Source organism: Molothrus ater, chromosome 6 (assembly GCF_012460135.2).
Source record: "Molothrus ater isolate BHLD 08-10-18 breed brown headed cowbird chromosome 6, BPBGC_Mater_1.1, whole genome shotgun sequence".
NCBI lineage: Eukaryota > Metazoa > Chordata > Aves > Passeriformes > Icteridae > Molothrus > Molothrus ater.
This window is the reverse complement of record NC_050483.2, coordinates 60,395,941-60,419,377: the sequence shown is the minus strand read 5'-3', so window position 1 is coordinate 60,419,377 and position 23,437 is coordinate 60,395,941. Positions and strand designations below refer to the sequence as shown.

The 23,437-nt window shown below is 55.6% G+C and overlaps 1 protein-coding gene across 1 annotated transcript; it reads right to left on the bottom strand.

Moving 5' to 3' along the window:
• Window positions 1-56: 56 nt before the first annotated feature.
• Window positions 57-22,191, bottom strand: NID2 (nidogen 2). The gene is made up of 22 exons (XM_036383898.1): window positions 22,003-22,191; window positions 20,968-21,276; window positions 16,859-17,091; window positions 16,271-16,620; window positions 15,518-15,667; window positions 15,193-15,438; window positions 14,792-14,992; window positions 14,453-14,671; window positions 13,345-13,488; window positions 12,553-12,681; window positions 12,327-12,470; window positions 12,127-12,246; window positions 11,422-11,655; window positions 10,525-10,761; window positions 10,209-10,430; window positions 9,941-10,110; window positions 8,783-8,912; window positions 5,832-6,003; window positions 2,355-2,512; window positions 1,677-1,800; window positions 924-1,036; window positions 57-820 (listed from the first exon to the last, which is right to left on the bottom strand). Exons 1-22 carry the CDS (start codon window positions 22,189-22,191, stop codon window positions 810-812), a joined length of 4,005 nt encoding a protein of 1,334 aa, XP_036239791.1. The 3' UTR covers window positions 57-809.
• Between the last annotated feature and the right edge of the window lie 1,246 nt (window positions 22,192-23,437).

The following is a 23,437-nucleotide window of genomic DNA, read 5'->3' as shown; positions in this document are numbered from 1 at the left end:
TCCCCACGCTGAAATATTCCCCTACAACTGAAATAGTGAAAAACTGAATCCAAAGGGCAACTTAAAACCAACCTTTTTTATTCAATTATTGAAGTAACTTAGAAAAAGTGAAGCATTACAACGTAACTGGTATTTCTGAACATGTATTGGTCTACACTGGGTAGGTCTAGGAAGGCACTTGGAAGACTCAACAAGCATGAACAGATCAATTCTAGCATATTCTTCTAATATAAATACTAAAAGACATGCATGGAGGCAGTGGTGAAAATACAGAATCATCCTCTGGAAAATCTTCAATGCCTTTGCCACATCCCATCCCTGTTCTGCAGGATTTTGGAGCACACACAATCTCTGTCTTCAGGGCTGTTTGTTAATTAGACCCAGTAATTTACTGCATCCACAGCTTCCCATAGGCACTTAATTTCTTATTTTTGGATAAAAGGACCTCTTGGTCAGATTGTCAAAACTATGAAAAATGAATCCATTCTTCTTCCAATAAAATAAAATAAAACATTGTAGTAAAAAAAAAGCTACATTTTAAATCTTGCATGAGCAATAGTTCGAGTCATGGCTTGAGCTTCCCAGGATTTTTTTTTTGGTGATATCTCCACATTTTCCATTTGGTAAAAAAATACAGTAGTAAAGTCTTGAGGTATAACTATAAAAAATACTTGAAAATCTTTTGCAGGAAAGCAGGGCACTTCATTGGCCTTGGTGAGGGACTTCTCCCCCCTTGTATGCAGCAACAGTTCTCTGGGTCTGGAATCCCTCTGGGTGCAAAGATCCTTGTTTCCTTGAAAATGGAGTCACTATTTCCTGGCTGTGGGGAGAAATGGAGATTTTTTTAGTGTGAAGTGGAAATTTTTCAGGCCCCCAGCAGCCATCAGAATTCACAAGGGGATGGGGTTGGGGTGGGTTTTTACCTCCAGGGCAGTAGGGATAAACTGCTGTGATTCCATAGAGGTGGGATCGCTGCTCTGGGAGATACTCATCAGTGAAGGAGCCTGTTTCTTTATTTACAGCTATCACCCCATCCCTGGTGAAAAAAGGGGAAGAAGTGTTTTATTCACCTATGAAACTTGGGGTTTTTTTCCCCTATTGATGTGTGTTTAAGAACAGACAGCTGAAAAGCTTGCTCTGAACACCTGCAGGACAAGTGGAAAGAAATTTGCCCCGTAAAATCCTCCTCCAGCTCAGTCAGTGCATTTCTCTGTGGTGATGCAGCCACAGAAAAGAGCCTTCCAAGGAGAGATTATCTCCCTGAGAGTCTCCTCCAAGCGTGGCAAGCCCTTAAGTGTTTGTTGTAACCTCAGATTGGATGGGAGCTGTGACAGCTTCCAGCTGGAGTGGGAAGAGAGGCAAGTTCCAGCTGCTGAAGGGAACGGCTGAGGACAGGATCTTTCCTTGGACCTAATCTACATCCAGAGACTTCAGCCAAGTTTCAGTTTAAAAAAAAAAAAACCCAAACCACTGTTTCTGTCCCTCCCAGGGAGCTGGGCTTGTGTCTAAACAACTCCTCCGTGCTGAGATTTACAAGCAGGTGCTGCTGAAGCCACGCTCAGAGACTCAGGAGAGCTCTGGGGAGGCTCCAGGATTTGGGAGCAGGCTGGAATTCCTCTCAGGGAGGGGAGCTGAGCATCCCCAGGCGTGCAGGGGGTGGGATTTTCCCTGCTCACCGCCTCCAGTCCGTGTGGTAGAAGTGGTTGGCGTAGCTGACGATGCTGAAGGGGTAGTTGAGGTTGCTCTGGATGACGCGCCGGCCGGTGCCGTCTGGGAATGTGCATTCCAGGTGCTTGGTACCTGTTCCAACACAAAATATTCCCCATCCCACTGGAAATGCCACACCAAATATGTTCTTTGTATTTCACGAGAATCACAGGACACCCCAGCACTCCCACCCTGGACATCCCTGGCAGCTCCTGGAGCTCTGGCAGCCTCGGGGCTGTGCCCATTCCCTGGGGAGCCTGGGCAGTGCCCAGCACCCCCTGGGGGAAGAGCCTTTCCTGACTGATTACATTTGGAAACAGCTTTTCAGCCTGAAGATGTAGAATCATAAAATTCAGGGTTGGAAAAACTCCCTAAGACCAAGTCCAGCTATTCCCAGCACTGCCAAGGCCACCACTGCTCCCTGTCCCCACGTGCCACATCCACATGGCTTTTAAATCCTTCCAGGGCCAAGGACTCACCACTGCTCTGAGCAACAACATTTTCCATGAAGAAATATTTCTTAAAATCCAGTTTAAACCTCGACAGGCACAACACTGGAGCTCACAGGTAGCACTGGGCTGAAGACACTCAGGATTTTCCCCTGAGGCTCACTGTGACCTTCTCTGATCTATCCTTGGGGACATTACCTGCATCTGCCCAGCACAGCAGCTTGGAGAAGGGGTCAAAAGTCAGGCCATTGGGCAAACCAATGTCTGTGTGCACCAGAACCCTCCTGTTGGCTCCATTGACAGTGGAAGTTTCGATTTTGGGAGCTTCGCGATTCCAGTCCGTCCAGTAAAGGTTGCTTGGGAAATAATGCACAAACAGGGCACAACAGTAAGGAGTGGTGGGAGATTATCCTGGTTCTTGCCAGGAGCAAGGCCTGGTTTTTCCCTTATCAGTGCCTGAACCATCTTTATTTGATTAGGAAAAAAACCTCTCCAAACAAAGCAGAACGATATCAGACATGTTTACGACCCGAACCGCGGCTCCTCAACGAGGGCGAGTCTGAGAAGCAGCACATTTTGTATCCCAACAGCACCCTGGAGGCACAGCTCTTCAAAATAATCTACATCCTGATACTGAAACAGCAGTTTTAGCCAGATCTCGAATAATTCAATAAAAAGAGGGGCTGGGGAGCAGAGCCAATCCCTCCTACAGGACAAGGTCAGGACGGGGCCTGTAGCAGGCTGAAGTGCTGCTAGTGTAGTCCAGGGTAAGGAAGCAAAAAGGAATTTTGCATAACATCCACAGATGTTTAATTCAGCCCCGTGGTGAGATGATCCTGCCCCAGCAACCACACATGGAGAGTCTGAGCTTCTCTCTGCCCAGGGGCCTGGGGGGTGACCCTGCTCTCAGGGCAGTACAAAGATGAGGGCCAGTCAGGGAGTAGGGAGGATGTGCAAACCCAGGGCACTGGGAATATTTCTCTGTCTGTTCTGGGGTGCCCTGACCCCCAGGGCAGCTCTGACTTTGACCCTCATTCATGGAGAAAGTTTCCCAGACTTCAAGATAGACTGGAACCCACAAAAGTGTGAAATAGATTATGGAGAGCAGTGTGGGTGTGTCACTGGGTGAGAAATTGAGGTTTTGGGATTTTTAGTGTGTTGTGGATGGAAGCAAGATGGAGGGCACAGGGTGTCATCCTGGGTTTCTTCTTCATACTGCTTCTTCCTCCATCTTCATGGGTTTGGGTGGCATTTTGTAATTGGGCAGAAAAGTCCCCATTGCAGCCCTTTGGGATCAGTTATTGGGTTAAAAGGGAAAATAATCCAGGTGTCAGTTCTTAATTGGATGGTTTAGTCTTAAAAGACCTTGTACCAAGAGATTGTTGGCCATTTTGTGCCTTCTAATGAAAATCTGCCAAACTCACAGCAGTGAGACTGTTTAACTGATAAGAAATAATAAACACCTGAGTCTGAACACAAATTACTGTCTCAAGTGCCTTCAATCCAGACCCAGAAAAACTCACAACTGGTATCCCCACAGGAGGAGCAGCTCAGGGACAGAGGAACAGATGTAGGAACGGGGGAAGGAACCAATGGGGTCTAACAGCTTTTTGAGGGAAGCTTCAGTGTAGCAGGCACAGGGCCTGCAAGGCCTCCATGGCGTTCAGCAGTCCAAGACAGGAGATGCCGAGTCATGATGGCTGGGCCTAAGAAGCCCCTTTTTCTACTTTCAGACCCTTGCCCATCTCTCTGTAAGATTATAGGTCACTTTCTCCTCGACCCTTACTATTGGACAATTCCTAAAACTCTTGTACCCTACATAAAGAGCTACTTTTGCCCAGCTTGGCAGAGGAGCTGTCCCTGAGACTTTCACAGAGGCTGCAAATAAAGACATCGCTGTGGAACTTCACACAGCCTTCTCCTCTCTCTCCCTGCATCTGCCAAAGGCTCTTAGCAAGCCAAAGAGCTGAAATCAAAATCAGCTGATAATCACAAAGAGCTGATATCACCTAAGAGCTGAGCTTGCTGAGGTTGGGAACTGCCTGGGAGCCCAGCAGACTGAACAAGGCTGTGCTACCGGAGCAGCCACAGCCAGCTGGGGATACCCCAAATCCCAGCTGGAGGTCACATCACTTCTTGTGTCCCCCAAAACCAGGGAATGTCCCCCCAGGGTGTCCACAGGAGCCTTGGCATGGCCAAGTTCTGCACCTTTGTCCTGGATTGTCAAGCAAATTGTATATTTGCCATCTGTATGGCAGTTGTCTTCTGTTCAGTGGGCAGTTTTCCTTATCTCTTCCACAACGGGGGAGATGTCATGGACACATTTTATGAAAAATCTTTTTGCTAAGAATATTCTCTTGAGAAGCTGAGAGACTTTAGAAACTAAATGTGAACAGTAATTATCTGCTGCTGTAAAATGTAACAAGTGCATTTTTGATTGGTCTCATGTAGTTGTTTTTAATTAATGGCCAATCAAAGTCCAGCTGTCTCAAACTCTCTAGTCAGTCACAAGATTTTATTATCATTCCTTTCTATTCCTTGCTAGCCTTCTGATGAAATACTTTCTTCTATTCTTTTAGTACAGTTTTAATATATCATTTTATTTTAATATAATATATATCATAAAATAATAAATCAGCCTTCTGAAACATGGAGTCAAGATTCTCATCTCTTCCCTCATCCTGAGACCCCTATGAACACCACCACAGGGAGACACCTGCTGATAACAGCCATAGAATGTCCCTGCATGGCTGATAAGAACTACAGCATCCCATTGGGAGATGTGAGCCCAGAGGGAGGAGCCAAGCATTCCTACCTGGATATAATCTGGAGATTCTGGAACACCAGCACAGCTTCTGCACTGGAATTTCCAGAGGATTTCCCTCTTCCCCTGGATCTGCAGAGGAAGACTCCACCCTTCTCCAGGATCCCTGCTCCAGCAGAGCCACCCCTGGCACTGCAGGAGGGCTGAGCCACAATTCCAATGGGGCTGCTGCCAGCACCCTGACCCACAGGGTGTCAGGCTGGGTTCTGACTCTGGCACTGTTGGTTTCGTTCACTGCATTGCTTATCTTTTTATTTTCTTCCCTATTAAAGAATTGTTATTCCCTGCTCCCATATTTTTTGCCTGAGAGCCCCTTAATTTAAAATTTATATTATAATTCAGAGGGAGGGGGTGTAGCCATTATATTTTCTGAAAAATCCTTTCCTTAGAATTTTTCCTCCTGAGAAGCTGAGAGGCCTCAGGAACAAAATGTAACCAATGGTTATCTGCTGCTGTGGAATGCAACAGGGGCATCTGGGATTGGTCCATGTGATTGTTTCTAATTAATGGCCAATCACAGCCCAGCTGGCTCGGACTCTCTGTCCGAGACACAAGCTTTTGTTATCATTCTTTCTTTTTCTATTCCTTGCTAGCCTTCTGATGAAATCCTTTCTTCTATTCTTTTAGTATAGTTTTGATACAATATATATCATAAAATAATAAATCAAGCCTTCTGAAACATGGAGTCAGATCCTCGTCTCTTCCCTCATCCTAAGATCCCTGCGAACACCATCACGGGGGGGGTTTACATTTTCCATTTCAGGGGACTCTCCTGCCTTCCTTAGCAAACACCTGGCTTTTGAAACCCAAGACAAATCCCAAGCTGCCTGTGGGGGATTTGTGGTGCTCACCCTCGGACGGGGTCCACGGCGATGGCGCGGGGGTTGACGAGGTCGCTGTCAAAGAGCACGCGGCGCTCGGAGCCGTCCAGCCGCGCCCGCTCGATCCTGTCCAGCCCGCTGTCCGTCCAGAACACGGCCCGGCGCAGGTGGTCCACGGCCAGGCCCTCGGGGCTGATCAGCCCTGCTGGGAGATGGTGGGGAAACGCTCAGGGTGGGGAAACGCTGCTCCGGGAGCCCTCAGGCATTGCCAGCCCAAAGGTGGAGGATGGTGATGCCTTAAGGTTTTAGGTTTTAAATTTTTCATATACTTGTGTGCTAGTGTTTACAGGGGTCTCAGGCTGAGGGAAGAGATGAGGATTTGACTCCATGTTTCAGAAGGCTTGATTTATTATTTTATGATATATATTACATTAAAACTATACTAAAAGAATAGAAGAAAGGATTTCCTCAGAAGGCTGGCTAAGAATAGAATAACCAAGAATGATAACAAAGGCTCTGTCTCGGGCTCTCTGTCTGAGCCAGCTGGGCTGTGATTGGCCATTAATTAGAAACATCCAACATGGGCCAATCACAGACCCACCTGTTGCATTCCACAGCAGCAGATAATCAATGTTTACATTTTGTTCCTGAGGCCTCTCAGCTTCTGAGGAGGAAAAATCCTAAGGAAAGGATTTTTCATAAAAGATGTCTGCAACATACTTGTAATCCTGTAATTCTTTGCTGTATAAACGACATATAAACTCTAAACTGCACATACAGTATGAGCTGCTGCTTTCCCATCTTGGTCAGATACAACAATTCCTCAAGGACACCTCACTGACTCAGGCCTCGAGAAATTTAAACAAAAGGGAGCTGGGAAGGGAGCAAACTTGAGTGTCATGGACATATTTTATGAAAAATCCTTTCGTTAGGATCTTTTCTCCTGAGAAGCTGAGAGGCCTCAGAAACGAAATGTGAACAATAATTATCTGCTGCTGTGGAATGCAACAGGTGCACCTGTGATTGGTCTCATGTGGTTGTTTTTAATTAATGGCCAAAGTCCAGCTGTCTCAGACTCTCTGGTCAGTCTTATGATCATTTTATGATCATTCCTTTCTATTCCTTGATAGCCTTCTGATTAAATTTTTTCTTCTATTCCTTTAGTATAGTTTTAAGTTTTAATATATAATTTTATTTTAATATAATATATATCATAAAATAATAAATCAGCCTTCTGAAACATGGAGTCAAGATTCTCATCTCTTCCCATGTCAGGGATTCCCACAAATTCAACACTTGGGGTAAATCATGAAATATGGGTCTCCTCAAGCCAGGTCTCATAAGCTCTTGGAGATCTATTTCACACCCAAGATAGCTCAGCTACCTTAGAAGGCATAAAATCAGCAGGATGGCTTCTGTTGCAGTGTTGGAAACAGAAAAGTTTCAATAAAAGGCAAAATAACAAAGCTCTTTGCAGAGAAAAACCAAGCCAGGTGCAAAAGATCCTTGCCCCTGGTAAAACACCTCACAGAAGTGATTGGTTTCTTTGTTCTCTTCTTTTCTAGTAAATTGCCCAGGCTGGACTTTTTGGCTTCTGTCCCATTAGCCATCCTTAAATTTGAGGTGAAGTCGCCACGGTCCTATGAGGTTTCTTTTCACCTCATTGAGGAGAGAAACTTCTGGGCTTATTTCCTTTTTAAGGTTTTGTCACTCTGTCAACAGAGGGCACATTCCTATAAATGACTTTGTTACCTGAAGCTGTAATTTAAAGATTAACCCCCAATATGCAAATGGACCAAACTTATAAAAGTGTCAAAACTGTCAATTTTTGGGTGCAGCCCCTGGGTGGGCTTTGTCTGCCCGAAATGTACCTGAAGGCCCTTCAACAAATATAAATATAACTGCTTTTTATGGCCTTAATTTTGTCTGGCCTCTGTTTTTAGGTAGCCCAAAAAGGGATCAATGGGAGGAGCCAGGAGCTGGGATGGGAAGAGCAGATGTGGCTCTGAGCAGGTGACACTGGGTGAGACATAAACTTAAAGGAATTTAGAGATTTTAGAGGAGCTAAGATTTTAGTTAGAGATAAGCTTTATTAGAGTTAATTAAAATAAATTAAATACAAGGCCTTGATGAAGTTAAGAGTTAGTAGTTAACTAATAATTGATTACTTGTCAACACAATGTTTGGTGAGCTGGGTTTATAATGAAGAATATAGAAACTGATAAATGGCTTTTAGGAACATAAGACAATTGTGGCCTCCTCTGTTCTGAACCCAATTGAAGATGGGAATGGGAGTTCTACCAAGGGTTCATTTGTCAGATCTGCACTGAAAAGGCAGCAAGGTCAGAATGAGGAAGACTTCATTTACTTCCTCATTTTGGGACCCCTCCCCATGAAAGGGACCATGGACCCAGTTCAAGGAACAAACTGAGCATGCTTAATGGCTTTTGAACTAATTACCATGCTTAATGGCTTTTGAACTAATTACCATACGGGGCAGGGAGTGGGATGTACCAAAGTTATGAATATGGATTTGTATTTTGGGTATTCAATACTCTTATATACTTATAGATACTCTTATATACTCTTATATACTTACAGATAAAAGGGCTCTGGAATCACCTGTAAATTGTGGTGTATATTTGGGAGCTATCCCACAATAAACACACACTTTTAAAGTTTAAACTGTGAGAGAGTTTTTGTCCTTCACAGTTGGATATCGGTACTAGATCAATACCCATAATGGGAATAGGATGTACCAAAGTTAGGAATATGCATTTGTATTTTGGGTATTCAATCCTTGTACAGATAAAAGGGCTCTGGAATCACCTGTAAATTGTGCTGTGTATTTGGGAGCTATCCCACAATAAACACACACTTTCTAACGTTAAACTGTTAGAGAGGTTTTGTCCCTCACAGTTGAATATCAGTCCTAGATCAATATCCACATTTTTTAATAAACCCTGGGGACAGGAGCCCACCTGAGCTGATGATGGTCTCTGGCTCAGAGCCTGGCTCCAGCCCCGCCCGGCTGATGCTCCGGCCGGCCACGTCAGTCCAGTAGATCATCCTCTCCCGGCAGTCATAGTCAATGCCCACCACGATGGAGCCCTGCCAGGGTCAGGAGAGCATGGAAAAACGGGTTGAGATCCTGCCAGGAGGCTCAGGAAGAAACCTCAGCCCATCAGATGGCACTGAGAGCTGCCTGGGACATGCTGAAAGTGGGAATGACACTCAAATCCCATTTCCCCAGCAAAACTCTGCTCTGTTCCCACTGCACCCTCCCAGCTGAATCCCTCAGCAGAGGATTTTAGGCTAGCTGATGCAAGCTCACACCCACAGCCAGATGGATTTGAACCCTTTGCCTGAAGGAGAGGGTGCTCCAAGAGCAAAGCCAGCTTGGGGAATGACCTTCAGGATGGGGAGAGGGAATACTTGGCAAGAGGGAATACTTGGCAAGGTCCTTCACTTCCCCAGGGTGCAGGGAGGGTCCTGGCCCAGATTTCAGCGTTCCTCTGCCTTGGTCTGGCCTGGCTGGAGAGGCACATGGCCACGCTCCAAGGGGAGTCCAAGGAAGGACAAAAGGCCAGCCCTGCAGCTGGAAGTCTGGGCTGAGACCAACCCTGGGGAGCTCTGGGAGCACCTTTGTGAGCAGCCTCAGGTCTGGGACCTGTCTGAGACCTCTCTCTCTGCTGGGGATGGCTGGAGGGAGGTGAAAATAGAATCCATAGAATCCCAGAATGGCTTGGGTTAGAAGGGACCTTAAAGAGCATTCAGTTCCACCCCTGCCATGGGCAGGGACACCTTCCACTATTCCAGGCTGCTCCAACCAGGTCTTGGACACTTCCAGGAGTTGGGACAGCCACAGTTTCTCTGGGCACCCTCTGCCAGGGCCTCCCCACCCCTCAGTCAGTATTTTCATCCCAATATCCCCCATTATTGGGAAGCCAAGCCCCCTCATCCTGTCACTTGTCCAAAGTGCCACCAAGGCATCCAGCACAGCCAATGTCCCCAAGAGGTGACCCCTCAAACCCTGACAAGCACTTCAGAGAGAGGTGAAACCACCGAGTGGCAGCCTCAGCCTGTCCCAACCCCGCTGGGTGCTGCTGCACCTCCTGCCCACCCCAAGGGTACCGTACATGCAGGGAGAGCAGGGTCTTGGCCGCCTCCTTGTGCAGCCGGGTGCCGTTCAGGGGCAGGTATCCGATCTGCTGGCCCTGGGCGTAGAGCAGGAATGTCCCCGAGGCTGGTGGGGACACGTCGGGCCGGGGCTCGGGCCGGACGCTGGGTGGGGCCACGCTGGGCAGACCTGGCAGGTCAGAGGGCACACAGATGGCTCAGGCAGTGTCACCCCCTCGGCTCCACGCCGGGAGCTGCGGGTGCCCAGGGTGGCTTTGGGGCGCTTACAGGGCGGGGTGGTGCCGGGCTCGGAGCGCGTCCCCGGGATCTCCCTGCCGCTCTGCTCCACGCACCAGCAGTAGCCGCTGTCGCCGTGGCACTGCAGCGGGGTGAAGTCCCCGCTGGGGTCACACTGTGGCACGTACTGGTCCCCGCGGGGGCTGCCCCCGTAGTGCTCCAGCAGGCTCTGCCGCCAGCGCTCGCACATGCTGGGGGGCCTCTCCGTGGGCTCTGCAAAGGGACGGCGACAGTCACCATGCTACTGGGGGGACTCAGGGCTTTGCAGAGCCCCGTGTCCCCCTCTCACCCCCTGGGCATCACTGACCTGGGCTCCCGCAGCGTGGTGGGGTGGTGCCCGGCGCTGTCCGGGTGCCGGCAATCTCCTGCCCGGCGGCGTCCACGCACCAGCAGTGCCCGGAGCTGCTGTGGCACTGCAGGGGCCGGTACTGGCCCTGCTCGTCACATTGGGGCACGTGGCCATCGCCCACGGGGGACGGCCCTGGTGGCACCTCCCGCGGGTACATCCGCGCGTGCTCGCAGGGCGTCAGCTGCTGGATGGACTCTGCTGGCAGCAAACACCCCCAGCCCGGGCTCAGGGGGTGCCACCAGCTCCTCTGGAGCCACTTGGCACCTTGGCATCACTTATCACCTGTACCCCTTGGGCTGGGGCTGCTCCACTCCAGCCCCCTTGACACCCCACATGAGTTGACACAGGAGGTGGCCCAATGGCCACAGCCACTGTAACCCAATGGGCCAGGGCACCCTAAACACCCAGGAGCCCCTCAATGCACCCACTTGACAGCACCCTGCCCACAGCGAAGCCCCAGAAGGGTGGTTGGACAGAGGGTCACAGAGTCACAGAGTCCTTAGGGTTGGAAGGGACCTCTGGAGATCCTCCAGTCCAACCTCCCTGCCAAGGCAGGGTCACCTGGAGGAGGTGACACAGGAATGTGTCCAGGTGGGTTTGGAATATCTCCAGAGAGGGAGACTCCACACTTTCCCTGGGCAGCTCTTCCAGGGCTCTGCCACTCTCAGCATTGGGAAATTCTCCCTCAAGTTCCTCAAACTTCTCAAGTTAAAATTTATAGTTGTTTAGTTTATGGCTCCCCACACCTCACTGTGGCCTCATTGTCCCCACACTGCTGGCAGCTGGGCCAAAGTGGGAAGCCATTGGGTCACCACCCAGATACCCAAGGACCCAACCCCAGAGGGTGTCACTGACCTGGGCTCCCGCAGCGTGGTGGGGTGGTGCCCGGCGCTGTCCGGGTGCCGGCAATCTCCTGCCCTGCAGCATCCACACACCAGCAGTGCCCAGAGCTGCCGTGGCACTGCAGGGGCCGGTACCGGCCCTGCTCGTCACACTGGGGCACGTGGCCATCGCCCAGGGGTGGCACCTCCCGCGGGTACATCCGCTCGTGCTGGCAGGGCGTGAGGCGCTGCGGGTTCCCCTCCACTGCTGGAAAGCCAGAAAAGGGGACAGTGAGGCTGGGGAAGCTGTGCCAGGCAGAGAGGGCACGGGGCTGAGTGGGGAAGCTGTGGCAGGCAGGGAGGGCACGGGGCTGAGTGGGGAAGCTGTGGCAGGCAGGGAGGGCACGGGGCTGAGTGGGGAAGCTGTGGCAGGCAGGGAGGGCACGGGGCTGAGTGGGGAATGGGGCTGGGGAAGCTGTGCCAGGCAGAGAGGGCACTGGGCTGAGTGGGGAATGGGGCTGGGGAAGCTGTGTCAGGCAGAGAGGGCACTGGGCTGAGTGGGGAAGCTGTGGCAGGCAGGGAGGGCATGGGGCTGAGTGGGGAAGCTGTGGCAGGCAGGGAGGGCACGGGGCTGAGTGGGGAATGGGGCTGGGGAAGCTGTGGCAGGCAGGGAGGGCACTGGGCTGAGTGGGGAAGCTGTGCCAGGCAGGGAGGGCATGGGGCTGAGCGGGCACCTCACCAATCGTGCACTGGAAGCCGTCGCCCGCGTAGCCGGGCCGGCAGCGGCAGGAGAAGGAGCCGGGGCTGTTGTAGCAGACGGCGGCCGGGTGACACGGGCTTTCAGCACACTCATCCACGTCTGTGCAGGGGAAAATGGGATCAGCAGGGACAGGGACACCCTGATAGCCGAGTGTGGGGTCCCTCCCATGCCTGCCTTACCCGAGCAGTGGATGCCATCGCCGGTGTAGCCGGGGAGGCACTCGCAGGTGGCGCGGCCGTCGCCGCGGGACAGGCACCGCGCCCGGTCCCCCGGAGCACAGCGGTGCCGCCCGGCCTCGCAGGGGTCGCTCGGTGGTGCCAGCGCTGTGGGGACAGGGGAGGGGTGCTCAGGGCACGTCCGTAGGGCACAGGAGTGGGGGACACCTCGGGTGGGGTCAGCACTTACGCACACAGGCCTGCCCGTCCCCCGCCGGCTGGTACCCCCCGCGGCACTCACAGCGGTAACTGCCTGGCACGTTCAGGCACACGGAGAAGGGCCCGCACTGGCTCAGGCCCTCGCTGCACTCGTCCACATCTGGGGAAAGGAGGAGACACTGGGCACCCCAATGGTGGTGGGACACCCCCGTTCTCATGGTCTGGCTGCTGGTGGTGTGACAGGGAATATCCTGCCCCATGCTGCCCATCCCACGTCTGTCACCAAACTTAATCAACTATGGAATTAACTTTCTAATCAGCTCAAAATAGGAGGGAAAAAAGAACAAGATCGCTTTTGGTGTATAGTTGTGACAAAGAAGCGTTTGTTCAAGGCACACCAGTGTTCTCAAGTATTTGTGGTTTAAAACTTGGTTTCCTTCTCCTGAAATTAAGTGATCAGATTAGTCACTTAACCTGGGATTTTACGAGAGGGAAACCTGTTCCTTATTGGAAGGCAGGATCCTCGAATTCATTGCCAGCATCACTGTGCAGTGCAACTCACTGGCACTGGGCAGCTCCTTGTGGAAAGGGACTGTAAAATTGGAAGATAAATGTGCAATGCAAAGCTTGGAGTGATAGGAAAGCAACAACAAAGCCGGCTGGATTTAAGAAACATGGGAATTATTTTTCGACTGCTTTTGCTTTTTTCCTGTATCTCCTTTTTTTCCCTCCTCTTTTTTGTCTGCTCCTGGAGCGCTTCCCCAGGGACCTGTGGCTCTGTGGGCACCAGAGCTGCCCCCCAGCTCCCCCCAGCCCTGCTGACCTCGGCAGCCCCGTCCGTCTCCGCGGTACCCGGCCATGCACTCGCACGTGTACTCAGTGCCCACACCGGGCTGGCAGCGCGCCGGGGCCTCGCACGTGTGGCTGCCATCGTGGCACGGGCTCACCCGGGGATTCTCAGCGTCATCTGTGGGCACATGTTGGGGAAGGTGAAACAGGAAAGCCATATAAATATATGATTGTCTGGCAAAAGATTTTGAGAATATAGAATCTATAAGCGAGATTGAAATGAATGCAAGCTTTGAGATCCCTTAGTTACTGAACAATTGGAAAACAATGGTGTGGCTGGCTGAAGGTAATCCCCTTTTGATGAAACAACACCCTCTGCTTGCAGACAGGCCCAAGGGACAGAGCAGACCCTGCTAGCTTGGCAGAAGGGGTCCAAAGAGGAGTTTTTAGGGTTTAAAATGTAGCACAGTATGGTGATGTAGTGATTTTTATAGGCTGTATGGAAATGCTATAGGATTTGTATATTGTACTAGATTGGTTAGTGAGAATCGGAATATTCAACACAGAAGATGATTTATTGTATTGTAACGGGAACTTCGCTCTCTTAGCTCTTGCCTTTTACTCTCTTACCTTTTTTACTCTCTTATGCTTTGGCTCTCTTGCCTCTTTTACTCTCTTACCCCCTCATCCTCTCTACCCCTCTCTTCTCTGAGTCCTGCTCTGAGCTGTGGCTGGCAGCTCCCAGCAGGGCCCTGCACCCAGGCCCTTTGCAATAAACCCCAAGTTCCATGACCTGGCTTCAGAGATCTCTCGTCTCCATCTGTCCCGACCGTGCAATCCCCCGACACTCTTACGGGCACACAGGGATGTTGGGGGGAATAAAAGATCTGGGAGACACAGGGAGCGACCATCCCCACTTACACCCGGTGTGCTGCAGCACCACTGTCCCATGCAGGGAACCGTGGCCGTGCCACCCAGTGCCAGCAGCACTGCACTCAAACCGCTTAGAAAACGCCTCCTTTTTGGCTGGTTTCGGGCAAAGCCAGCACACCACAGCACTGGGAGACAGCGGCACCCCGCAGGGGGCTGGCACCCTGGGTTGGCACGCGGATTGGCACCCGGGGGTGGGTGCTGGCGCTCACCTGGTGCGGGGCCGATGCGGGCAGCCAGGGCGTAGCGCAGGACGTGCTCGTGGCTGTCGAAGAGGGCGAAGGCGCGCGCCACCGAGAGCCGCTGCCGCGCCGGCGGCCGCACGTGTGGGCACCCTGCCAAGGTGATGTTCTGGCGCAGGCGGTAGGACAAGGTCTGGTTGGCAGTGCCCGCGGCCACCACGTACTCCCGATGGCCTGAGGATGTCACGGCTGCCCGATGGCACGGAGAACCCCGTGGGATGTGGGGAAAATGGCGTCAGCGTGGATGTGGCTCGGATGTTTTTGGGTGTGTGGGTAAGGGGACTGAAGGTAGGAGAGCACAGGTCTTACCTGAGCTGGAGTAGGAGTAGAGCTCCTTGTAGGGAGTGATGTGGACAGTGACGTTTTCTGGCAGGAATGGCACCTCACCCTGGATGTGTGTCCTGAGGCTTAAATAATTGTCCTGCCCCAAGCCCTCGGCTGTCTGAGTGACCTGGACCGTCTCCCCACCGGGGTAAAATGTCACCTCCAGGCTCTGGGTGAATTCAGCGCCTGGGCAGGAAAAGGGAATGGGCACCATTTGTAGGGACAACCCCAAAGCGTCCTTCCCTGCTACTCCAGCATGGAGGGCTGACAGCAAGAGGTGAGCGGGACTGGAGAAACCACAGAGCCGCCCCGAACCCCGGATCCCCCACCCACCCTGCAGCAGCCACACCCCTCAGAGCGACAGCACCTCCCAAATCCCCTCTCACCAGTGATGCTGAAGCCATTCTCAGAGCCAGGCTCCTCCAGGGCGAAGAGCCATGCAAAGAGCCCCCCGAGGGGCAGCAGGGGCAGCAGGGCACGGGCAGCAGGCTGGGGCACGCCGCTGATGGCCGTGTAGGCTCTGCCGTCGCTGCCCACGATGTAGGCGTGCAGATCCACGTCCTGGAAGCGGACGGACGCCCGTCCCACCCTCAGGCTCCCGCTCACCTTCCCGTTGAGGCGATGCACGGCGCCTGGGTGGGGAGATGGGCACCCCTGGCAGTGGGCAGCCAGGCACAGGGGCTGCCCGCGCCCGCCGCCCGCCCCGCGTACCTTCGGGCAGGCACTGCCGCCCGTTCCCGTAGAAGGAGGCCCGGCAGTGGCAGCAGAAGCCGGCGGCGTAGTCGGTGCAGAAGGCGTGAGGGGAGCACTGCCCGTGGTGCTGGGCACACGTCTCCCTGCTGGCTGCGCTGTAGGTGAACACTGGGGACAAGGGGAAAAGCTTGGGGACACGGTGACAAAGCCACCCTTCACACGGCATGGGTGTTTTGCCTTCTCGGCACCAAAAGCAGCGCCTGGGAAGGAGCCAGCTGGCAGGGGCGGTTCCCAAGGGAGTCACCCGGGATGCAGAGGAGGGGTGGAGGGTTTGGAACCTGCTGCCTGATTTCAGGCAGATCTGACAGAGGGCACGAGATCAAATTCCTGACGGTATTTTTGGGAGACAGTTGGCTGGGGACAGGGCTCTGCTCCCCTGGGCACGTGCCACGACGGCTCCACAGCTGGCCCGGTGGCGGGGAGGGTGGCAAGGCCAATTCTGGGACCTGTCCCCTGAGCTTCCCACCCCATCCCAAGCTCTAGACCTCCCTCCTTCCCCTTGGCATGCTGGCAGGCAGGGCTGTGTGGCTCCAGCAGCCCCTTGGCAGCAGGATGGGGCTGAGAGGAGACGCTGCAAGGGAAGCAGCTTTGCAGGAGCAGCTCCTCCTCTTGCACCAGCCCTTGGGACGGGGTGAAATTCCAGCCAGGGGCCTTTTTTAGGGGTAACTGTCCCCACTGGGTCATTGTCCCTGCTGGGCTGTCCCCGCTCACCATCGGGGTTGAAATGCACGTCCTCCTCCACGCCCACGCCGTGCTGGCCCGAGCTGTAGGAGGAGGGGTTGGCAGAGAAGCTCTGCCCGGTGCCACCGTCCCCTCTGGGCTCCTGGGTGTCCCTCCTGCCGGGGACAAAGCCCAGGAGCACCGGGCCACCGTGGCTGGGACGCTGGGCCATGGCTGTGTGGCTGGAGACAGGGTGGGGGTGGCTGGCAGTGCCAGGGTTGGGGTGCTCAGGGGGGCTCTGAGGCACAGCAGGAGCAGCTCCCTGGCCACCCCCTGGCTCCACGTGCTCCGTGCTGCCCACGTGGAAAACCCACACGCCAGGGATTCCCGTGTTGCTCTCCCTGTGGACACAGGACACACGAACATCACCACAGCCATGCTGCAAAAGCCACCCCAAAGGTGGCACCACCCCTCCAGGACCCCAGTACGGCTCCTGTGCATGTGGGGCTGAGCCTCTGATGCAGCCCAGCACCCCAAGGTCACTCCCCAAATTTTTCCAGGCTCTGAGAGGCTCCAGGCCTGCGGGAAGGTGACCCTGCTCCCCCAGCCCACAGCCACAGCCCCCCAGGTTCCACCCACCTCTCCAGGCTCCTCAGAGCCTGCTCGCTGCTGGCCAGGCTGTGGAAGAGCCCGTCCCTCTTGGGGTCATCGCTGTCCCCCCAGCTGAAGCCCACCCTGGCTGGCAGCTCCAGCTGGACGTTGTAGGACTCCTTGGGTCGTGTCCCCAGGAACTGGAGGCCACCCTCGGGGTACAGGAAGATGGTGTAGGTGTCCTCATCGTTGTAGGCTATGACTGCCTGGAAGGTGTTGAGCTGCCAAAGGGAGAGCAGAGGGATGGCAATGAGGGGCAGGAACACAGCAGAGGAGTGAAGGAAGGGGAGCAGGGATGTGAGAGGCGGCCCCACACACACCACAGGGCATGCCACCACCCCAAAAGGGCTCTCTGACAGAGAGCACCTCCATGGCGCCAGGCTGGGAGAGCTGGGAATGTTCCCCTGGAGAGGAGAAGGCTCCAGGCAGAGCTCAGAGCCCCTGGCAGGGCCTGGAGGGGCTCCAGGAGAGCTGGAGAGGGACTGGGGACAAGGGATGGAGGGACAGGAGCCAGGGAATGGCTCCCAGTGCCAGAGGGCAGGGATGGATGGGAGATTGGGAATTGGGAATTCCTGGCTGGGCTGGAATTGTCAGAGCAGCTGTGGCTGCCCCTGGATCCCTGGCAGTGCCCAAGGCCAGGCTGGACAGGGCTTGGAGCCACCTGGGATGGTGGAAGGAGTCCCTGCCCATAGCACAGGGTGGCACTGGATGTTCTTTAAGGCCCTTCCAACCCAAACCATTCCATGGTCAAGCAGAGACCTCCTGGGGAAGAGCAGGAGCTGGGGCTGCTCATGCCCAGCCAAACCCCAAGTGCCACATCCTGGGAAGATGCTCAGCATCCTCCTAGGAGCCCATGGCACAGCCAGGCCACTCCCTCAGTGCAAGGCTGTCCCAGGAGCATCCCTGGCCATGTAGCCCCTGCACTGGGAGCCCCTCACTCCTGTCCTCCCACCGACACCCCCTGCTCCAGAGGGAAACCCACACCCCCCGCTCGTCCCTGAGAACAATTTTAGCTCGGTTTCCTGCGGAAAAAACATCCCAGCTTCCCATACATCCCGCTATAGGCAGGCTGGCCGCCTGCCCTGCCAGCCCTGCGAGCCTTGGGGCTGTGCCAGGCAGGGGCACTGCGGCCACCACCCCTGGACGGGGCAGCTCCAGAGCCAGCACAGCCCCGCCGAGACACCCAGCACCCCAGTCTCCCAAAACCACCGAGAAACCAACCCCATGACATCCCACCGGCCCCAAAACCACCGAGACACCAACCCCATAGAGCCCCTGCTCCTCCTACACAGCCCTGCTGAGCCACCCAGCACCCCAATGTCCCAAAAACACTGAGAAACCAACCCCATGACATCCCACCGGCCCCAAAACCACTGAGACAACAACCCCACTGAGCTCCTGCTGCTCCTGCACAGCCCTGCTGAGACACCCGGCATCCCAATCTCCCAAAAACACCGAGAAACCAACCCCACAGAGCTCCTGCTCCATAGCACAGGGTGGCACTGGATGCTCTTTAAGGCCCTTCCAACCCAAACCATTCCATGATCAAGCAGAGACTCCTGGGGAAGAGCAGGAGCTGGGGCTGCTCATGCCCAGCCAAGCCCTGCCGAGCCACCCAGCATCCCACCCGTTCCAAAAACACCGAAAAACCAACCCCAAACAGCTCCTGTTCCTCCTGCACAGCCCTGCTGAACCACCCAACATCCCAATCTCCCAAAACCACAGAGAAACCAACCCCAGACAGCTCCTGCTCCTCCTGCACCCAATCTCCCAAAACCATGGAGAACCCAACCTCACAGAGCTTCTGCTCCGAGCAGGGAGCAGCAGCCCTTCCCGCCGGGAACGGCGCCCGAGCGAAGGAAAAGTGATTGAATTCCCAGTTTCACCCCCTGGAGAAGAGGGAGGGAGGCTGGGGGGCTCCCCCCGCGCTGATTTTGGGGCGCAGGGCCCCCGGAGCATCGCTGGATTTCCCGGCGGCCCCGCGGGATATAAAGAGCCTTGTTGTGCCTGTCACACACTCGGGCATTCAGAGACCCCGAAAAGGCGGCCAAAAAGCTGGAGGGGGGTGGAATAACTCCCCCTTCCCTCCCTCCCTCCCCCCGGGGCTGGATTCCTCCCCCACGCAGCCAAATCGCAGCAGCAGCTGCAGGACTGGGGTGGTGGGTGGCCAGGGGGGACACGCCGGGTGACATCGATGCGCTGGCACTGTGGGGTGAAGGGAAGGAGGGGGGGGAAAGCCCCCAGCAAAGAGCTGCAAAGGGCAAATTCCAGCCCAAAAGGGCAAGTTTTGCTCCTAGAGAAGCAGGCTCAGCCTTGTCCCGTTGTGCAGCCCGGGAAAATGTCACTGCAGGGACCAGGAGGATGTCCCGAGGAGTTGGAGGGGACACGGCACTGCCAGACCTCCCACCCAGGCAGGACCCCCGAAAAGAGGGGTCTGGGGATCCTCTGCTCCCCATCTTAACCCAGTTTTCTACTTTTTGGGGCTCAAAAGGGACTAGCTGTGACTTTGCAGGGCAGGGGGAAAGGTTTTGGAGTCAGTCCTGGTTCTGAGCAGCAGGAGGGCAGCGTTTCCATAAACACCACATTTGGTCAGGGGAAAAAAAGAAAAGGAAAAAAAAAAAAAGAAGGAAAAAAACAGTGGTGTTTGGGGAGATTTTTAGCAGTTTTGGTGAAGGGGGAGCTCAGCAAAGCACAGGCACAAGCTGCATTTCAGGAGCTTTCCCTGGAGCTCCTCGTTTCCAAACAAGACCAGTTTCATTTTAAAGCATGATCCAAAACTTCTCAGAGGGGGAAAAAAACCACAACGGGGAAGAGAAAAGGAGGCTGCGTTTTCGATGGCCACGAGGTCGCTGTGAGGCCCCTGATGGCATCTCTTCAGCTGTTTTCCCAACTTTTAAATGAAAGGAAAAAATGTGCCTTGTCTCCTTCCAAACCTCAGCTTCTTGCCTTGCTTGGCTTCCCTCTCAGCGAGGCACTGCTGAAGGGCCCTGGATGGCTCCTGGTGGCCCTTGGGGACCTGGTGGCTGCTTCTGGGCTTTGGGGGAGAGCCCATCACCCCTCACCCAGCTCTGGGTGTCCATCACCAGAGTTTTTCTCATCCTTTTCAGCTGGTTGGAGTCCCTGCAGCTGGCAGAGCGTCGCTGTCACCTCCTCAGCACGTCATCAGCCTGATGTGACATGGACAGGCAGTGCTGGAGGTCCACCCACGCAGGAGCCTTATCAGCCCCGTGGGTGGAGAGCACAGGTCACCCCCCGAGCTGCCAGACCACCTCTGAGCTTGTTTTCCAGGCACAAAATCAGCCCACGGTGGAAATTCCAGAGCTGGTTGCTCACCAGCAGCGCAGTCAGCGCAGGGCAGGAGGAAGGGCCAACCCCGAGCCACCAGTAAAGGTCAGGAGCACAATGGGTGACCTAAACCAGGGTGCCCCCAGCCACCCTCTGCCCTGCAAAGCCAGAGCCACCAGCACTGGAAAGCTTTGTCTGAAAAGAATCAGAATCGTGGAATGGTTTGGGCCGAGATCTTAAAATTCATCTCATTCCAACCCCTGCCATGGCAGGGACACCTTCCACTGTCCCAGGTGCTCCAAGCCCTGTCCAACCTGGCCTTGGGCACTTCCAGGGACCCAGGGGCAGCCACAGCTGCTCTGGGTACCCTGTGCCAGGATGTCCCTTCCCTCACAGCCAGGAATTTCTTCCTAACATCTGATCCAAGCCATGTGCAGCCATTCTCCCTTGTTCTGTCACTCCATGTCCTTGCTCAAGCACCTCCAGCCATGAAGGCAACCTCTAAACCTCTTCTGGCCAACAGCCCCACCCCTGCCAGAGCTCTGAGCAGAGGGGGAAAGCTCCACGTTCCTCCTGGTGCTCACCCAAGGATGGATGGATGGATGGATGGATGGATGGATGGATGGATGGATGGATGGATGGATGGATGGATGGATGGATGGATGGATGGAGCCACCACCCAGCTGCTCAGAAAGAGATTTTGGGTGCCACACAAGAGAAACTCATCCTCCCATGATGTGTAGGATGGGAACCAAGCTCAGTCCCTTGGCCTCACCTTTGGATGGGAACCAAGCTCAGCCCCTGGGCCTCACCTTTGTGGAGGGCTCGGTGTCCTGAGAGAGCTCCTGGTAGGCGCCCACCTCCTCCCAGGTGGCAATGAAGGCATTGGTGGGCACAAAGGTGGCAGCAGAGCGGGGAAACCCGGCCTGGATGTATCCCAGAGCCTGGTCCAGCACGTCCCTGGAGTCATCCTGCCGGTAGTAGATGTTCCCTCTGTCCCCAGAGGTGTCCAGGTCGGCCAGGAAGGGGGCGATGACGGGGAAGTCCGTGGGGAAATCGTCATCCACGTACTGGGTCTCCCTGGGGAAATCCTGGCTGGAGATGACCCCGTTGGTCGCCACCTGTGGGGAGAGCAGTGCAGGACGCTCAGGAGCTGCAGAGGTGCCACCACTGTAGAGGTGCCACCACTGCAGAGGTGTCACCACTGCTGTCCCCTTGCCCTGTCCCCCCCCGCTCGGTGCAGTGAGAGCCCCGAGGCCGCGTGGCCCCATCCGGGCCGGGCAGAAAACAAAGACCTCGGGCTTCTGCATCCCCCAGGGAGCTGCGGCTCGGGGGCCATCCCAGCTGCAGCCGGGGAACAGCTGCGGACGAGAAAGCCGAGGAGAAAGCCGAGGAGAAAGCCCCCTTGTTCCTCAGGAGACCACGGGAAGGGGGAAATGGATGGATGGATGGATGGATGGATGGATGGATGGATGGATGGATGGATGGATGGATGGATGGATGGACGGACGGGGAAAACACGTGCGGCGGGACAGCGAAGGTGCACATGGAGGGACAGGGGCGGGCAGGAGGGGGAGGAGGGGGTGTAAAGGCAGGGGAGGAAGGAGGAAAGATGGAAAGATGGAAGGGTGAAAAGCTAGAGGGAAGGAGGGATTGAGGGGAGCAGAGTGGGAAGACGGAGACAGACGGGGCTGGATGGAGAGAGGAACACAGGGTGGAGAGATGGAACAGAGTGAAGATGGAGGGACAGAGGGAGATGATGGAGAGGAGGAAGCACGGTAGGGAGTAAGAGCGGCCGGGGGGAAGCAGGGCAGGGAAGGGAAGGCAGCGGGGCCAGCGGCACTCACGTAGAGGCGGCGGGCGGTGCGGCCGTAGAGGCGCAGGGCGCGGCGGAGCAGCAGCCCCGGAGAGCTCTCGTCGTCCCCGGGCCGGAGCCGGGCATCGCCGCGGGCCGGGCCGTGCGGGAGCAGCCCCGGGCGGGGCAGGGCCGCCCCCAGCGCCAGCACCGCCGCCAGCAGCGCCGCCACCGCCCGCATCCCCACGGCGGCCACGGGAGCCCCGAGCGGGAGAAGCCGAGCGGGAGGAGCCGAGCGGAGCCGGACGGAGCGGACGGGGCGACCCCGGCCCCGCGGGGCGGGACAGGGAGCAGCCCGAGGGGCGGGGCCCAGCGGCGGCCGGCCCCGGCCTGGGCCAATCAGATCTTACCCAAAATCCGTCCAGGGTGGAAGCCCCCACCCCCCTCCCCGGTACCGGCATCCCGGCAGGGGCGATGTCCCGGGGCGACATCCCAGGAATGAGCGGGGATCCCCTCTTGGAGACCCCTATCTTGGAGCCCCCCCCTCTTGGAGACCCCATCTTGGAGACCCCCCTCGTCTTGGAGCCCCCCCCCTCTTCGAGCCCCCCATCTTGGAGACACTCCCTCTTGGAGACCCACATCTTGGAGACCCCCCCCCCCCTCTTGGAGACCGCCCCTCTTGGAGACCCCCCCTCTTGGAGACCCCCATCTTGGAGCCCCTCCATCTTGGAGCCCCTCCATCTTGGAGCCCCCATCTTGGAGCCCCCCCCATCTTAGAGCCCCCCCCATCTTGGAGACCCCCCCATCTTGGAGCCCCCCCTTCTTGGAGCCCCCCCATCTTGGAGCCCCCCATTCCCCCCGGGTCGCCCCAACGCCCCCGCGTCCAGCCGGGGTCGGGGCCGGGGTCGCGGCTTGGGCGGGAGGCTGCGGCCGCTCCCCGCTCGGATCCTGCTCCCCCGAGGCGGGAGGGAACGTGATCCTCATCCCCCGGGAGCCGCGGGGGGAGCACACGGCAGCCCCCGGCCAAAATCTGCGTTCAGCTGGGTCAGCGAGCGGCCCCCACGCACGTAGGGTCGGCGCTGTTTATCCTTCCTCTGATGCCATCATCCATCATCTCCAGCTCGGCAGCGATCGAGGAGAATTCCGAATTCCCTGCCTTCGGGTCGGGGTGGGAGCACCCACGGTGGTGGTGGAGGGCAGGAAGAGCTCAAATCCCGGCAGCTGCACTCCGTGAGTGAAATCCGGGCTGGGAGCAGCCTGGAAATCCGGGCTGGGAGCAGCCCAAAGCTCTGCTGCAGCTTCCTGGAGCGCTTTCCCCTTTTCCCTGGCCTGGAGACTGCAGCTGTCCCGAGGCACAGCCATGCCCGAGGAATGCCAGATAACAAGAGGGGAAGTGTCAAACCCCCCGGAGGCTGTCGAGAGAAACAAATCAGGGACACATTCATGGCATTCCCGACAGGAATCCTCACACGAGAAGCAGCTGGACA

What these genes read in the sequence shown, in the direction of transcription:
- NID2 (XM_036383898.1), bottom strand. Translation starts at nt 22,191, where the DNA reads ATGCGGGCGGTGGCGGCGCTGCTGGCGGCGGTGCTGGCGCTGGGGGCG. An exon ending in GCTCTGAGGAGCCTGGAGAG is followed by an intron (nt 16,621 to 16,858) that starts GTGGGTGGAACC and finishes CTGTGTCCACAG; the next exon opens with GGAGAGCAACACGGGAATCC. An exon ending in CGGCTTCCAGTGCACGATTG is followed by an intron (nt 11,656 to 12,126) that starts GTGAGGTGCCCG and finishes CTGGCTTTCCAG; the next exon opens with CAGTGGAGGGGAACCCGCAG.